At 51.0% G+C, this 3,540-nt stretch overlaps 1 protein-coding gene across 1 annotated transcript; it reads left to right on the top strand.

The window, feature by feature from the left end:
- DLX1 (distal-less homeobox 1) lies at positions 1-3,271 on the top strand. The gene is made up of 3 exons (XM_059476027.1): positions 1-486; positions 999-1,198; positions 1,550-3,271. The coding sequence occupies exons 1-3, from the start codon at positions 174-176 to the stop codon at positions 1,802-1,804; spliced, it is 768 nt and encodes a 255-aa protein (XP_059332010.1). The 5' UTR covers positions 1-173; the 3' UTR covers positions 1,805-3,271.
- Positions 3,272-3,540: the final 269 nt, after the last annotated feature.

The raw sequence follows: 3,540 nt of genomic DNA, 5'->3' as shown, positions 1-3,540 counted from the left end.
GATCTACAGCATCATGCTTAGACTTTTCAAAGAGACAAACTCCATTTTCTTATGAATGGAAAGTGAAAAACCCTGTTTCGCTTAAATTGGGTTCTTTCCTGTCCTGAGAAACACAACAGACCCCAAAAAGGCAAGCTGAAGAGAGAACACACACACAGACCAAGCGACAAGAAATGACCATGACTACCATGCCAGAGAGTCTAAATAGCCCCGTCTCAGGGAAGGCTGTTTTTATGGAGTTTGGGCCGCCCAGCCAGCAAATGTCTCCTTCTCCCATGTCCCACGGACACTATTCCATGCACTGTTTACACTCCGCGGGCCACTCTCAGCCTGACAGCTCGTACAGCACAGCTTCGTCCTTCTCCCGACCGCTGGGCTACCCCTATGTGAACTCGGTCAGCAGCCACTCGACCAACCCCTACATCAGTTCAGTGCAGTCCTACCCCAACAGCTCCAGCCTGACTCAGACCCGGTTAGAGGAGACAGGTAGGTGCACTCGGCTTTGGGGAGGGGGGGAGGGGAGGAGGGAAGGCAAGGCGGGAGGGAGGGTGTTGTATTAAAAAAAAAATCTATCGGGGAAAAAATTAAATTAAATTACAAAATATTAGTCAAGAGAGGCTGAGAATCACAGAGGACCAATACACAGAGGGCACAATGCTTGGCTGGAAAAGAAACCAACCCAGATGTGCACGTATTAGTCTTCGTAATTATTTATTGCGTAGCGCTATAAACAATGTATGCAATTAAGGGTAATTAAACCTAAACTGCAGCCTGTAAAAATAGCAAACTTTCGCTGGGAAGAAGCCTGGGCTGCCATAATCGCCCGGAGCCTTTGTTAGCGTTACTCGAGCTTCACTTTTCTTCCTTCTCATTATTGTTATTGTCGATGTTGCTGTTGTTATTGTTACTGCTGCTGCTTCTGCTGCTATTACTGTTACTGCTATTATTGCTATTGCTGCTATTATTATTATTTATTCTGCGTCGTTTGTTGTTTGTAGGGGCCGAATCGGAGAAAAGCACTGTGGTAGAAGGAGGGGAAGTTCGCTTTAACGGGAAAGGGAAAAAAATCCGCAAACCCAGGACTATTTACTCCAGTTTGCAGCTACAGGCTTTGAACAGGAGGTTCCAGCAGACTCAGTACCTGGCTCTCCCCGAAAGAGCCGAGCTCGCAGCATCTCTTGGACTCACCCAGACCCAGGTACAGCTCCGGCCCCTCTCCCGTGTCCCCTCCGTGTCCCCACCGTCGGTGTGGGAGACCACGCGCGTAAGGCGCACGGGTCACAGCCGTGGGCAGCGGGGCCCGGGGCGACAGCCGTCCCGCCGCGGGGCGCTCCCGGTGCTGGGGAAGCCTCCGCAGAGCCCGCTGGAGAGGGCCCAGGGGCTCCTGCTGGGTGCCTTGGAGTCACAAAATAACACAGCAGTCGCGGGGGGAATGAAGGAGAGAAGCTGGGGGGCCGCCGGGTGCGGGGGTCCGTCGTGCCCTGGGAGGGATGGAGGGATGCTGGACCGTACCGAGGGATGCTGAACCCTGCTCCGTTCCCCTTTGCAGGTGAAGATTTGGTTTCAGAACAAGCGTTCCAAATTCAAGAAGCTGATGAAGCAAGGAGGGGCCGCCCTGGAGAGCAGCGCCTTGACCAACGGCAGGGCTCTCTCGGGCAGCTCGCCACCCGTGCCTCCAGTGTGGAACACCACCTCCGCCTCCGGTAAGGCCTCGTCGGGGACCCCGGGCACCTACATCCCCAGCTACACGTCGTGGTACCCTTCGGCCCACCAAGAAGCTATGCAGCAGCCGCAACTGATGTGATTATATATACGTTTTCCCCTAATGCAAGCACCATCGGTCCCGAAAATAATTAAAATTGTTACAGGAAAAAAAAAAAACATACAAAAAACCAAACCAAACCAAAACAAAACAAAACAAAAAACTAAGTAAAATAAAAAGAAATTAAAAAAAAAAAAAAAAAAAAGAGGGGGAAAGAGAGAGAGAATTAAAAAAAAAAAAAAAAAAGAAAAGAAAAGAAACCGGAGCAAACAAACAAACAGGAGGTCTCTTGCCCATCCAGCCATTAGGACGCTGCACGGTAGCTCGGTGCAGGAGAGCACAGATGTGATGCGGGCCGGTTCCCACCGCTGACAGCTGACGGAGCGGCCCCGAGCACCGCACAACAGCCTGGGAGCAGAGCGAGCGCCGGCCGCGGCTTTGTGGGACAATCAGAAAAAGATGTCTGGGGGGCGGGGAAGCCCTCTCCTCTGTCCTGTCTGTCTGTCTGTGTCTGTTGAAATGTAGGTCATTTATTTACTACTCCGATCTGACCGTTTCTTAAATTGCAAGGGGGAAGGAAGCTGTACAATTTACCAGAGCTTCTTTCCCGCGACATTTTCTGTACCTTTCACTATCCATCTGTATATTTTTTGTTGTTGTTAAAAGGGGAAGATAGGGGGTTTATTTATTGATTTAAATTACCACTATGAGAGTGCTAGAAACAAACTCAGCTTGCTGAGTGTACTGCTTGGACGCACAGTTTAAACAAAACCACAGACGGTCCGTCGTCCCGTTCCCCCCCCTCTCCCCGAATAAATCACCGCGAGGGAAGGATGCGATTTTAACTTTTACAGTAACTTTTATACTTCGCTGCTGTGGAAAGTTTTGGTCCGAATGATTTGCATTTCTCGAGTATTTAACAAAGGAAATAAATGCGCATTGTTTGGTACTCTGAAGTGGAATTGCAGCAGCTGCCGGCGCTTTGCTGAGGTGAAGCAAGGCGCAGAGGACGGAACGAGAGCCCGGAGGGCGGCGGGGGGGACCCACCGGGAGGGCGGGCAGGCGGGCACACCCGCGCAGTCCCGGCGCGGCCTCCCCGCGCAAAGCCGGCCCGAAGGTGAAATGCACAAATCGACGTGCAGGAGCTACTCGCTGTACATATTTTATTCTTAATTATTATTATTATTGTTCTGTAAACATGTTGCACAAATTTAGCCTTTTTTAATTATTATTATAATTATAATTATTATTTCTGTTCTGTTTCGTGTGGCTGTAAAACATGATGCTTTGTGTACTGAGATCTTGACATTTTACTTGTGAAATTCGGAAAATGTGATAAACTGAGCTCGGCTGTGTTTAGTGTTCTATATGTCAAAGTTTAGTTTTATATTGAGAATGTTAACTTATTGCTTTGTATCTGGGGGAGAAAATGGAAAAAAACCCACACAAATCTTTGTACATAAGTTATAAAGTTTCTTTGAGACAGTAAAATTATGGTTTGGAAAAAGCGACACGCATGCTCCCTGTCCCGTAGCGCGGCCGACAGCGGGGTCCGGGCCGGGCTACGCGCTCCGCGGCGGGACGGCGGTGGCCGTGACCGGGAGGCGAGACGGAGAAGCGACGCGGCCCGGACAGGGCAGCCTGTCCCCGTGCGCCCAGCCGGGCCCAGCTAGGCGGCGGCAGCCTAACTCCGATGGTTAATCGGGGGACCCTCGGCGGAGGGGCCGCTCGGAGCCGGGGGGAACCGGGCTCAGCTGCTGGGACGGGAAGGGGATGCG

This window comes from Ammospiza nelsoni, chromosome 7 (assembly GCF_027579445.1).
Source record: "Ammospiza nelsoni isolate bAmmNel1 chromosome 7, bAmmNel1.pri, whole genome shotgun sequence".
NCBI lineage: Eukaryota > Metazoa > Chordata > Aves > Passeriformes > Passerellidae > Ammospiza > Ammospiza nelsoni.
The sequence above is the reverse complement of the archived record's forward strand: the minus strand, read 5'-3'. Positions and strand labels throughout refer to the sequence as shown.

Coding starts and splice junctions, on each gene's coding strand:
- DLX1 (XM_059476027.1), top strand. CDS start 174: ATGACCATGACTACCATGCCAGAGAGTCTAAATAGCCCCGTCTCAGGG. Junction 487..998: donor GACCCGGTTAGAGGAGACAG/GTAGGTGCACTC, acceptor TGTTGTTTGTAG/GGGCCGAATCGGAGAAAAGC. Junction 1,199..1,549: donor TTGGACTCACCCAGACCCAG/GTACAGCTCCGG, acceptor TCCCCTTTGCAG/GTGAAGATTTGGTTTCAGAA.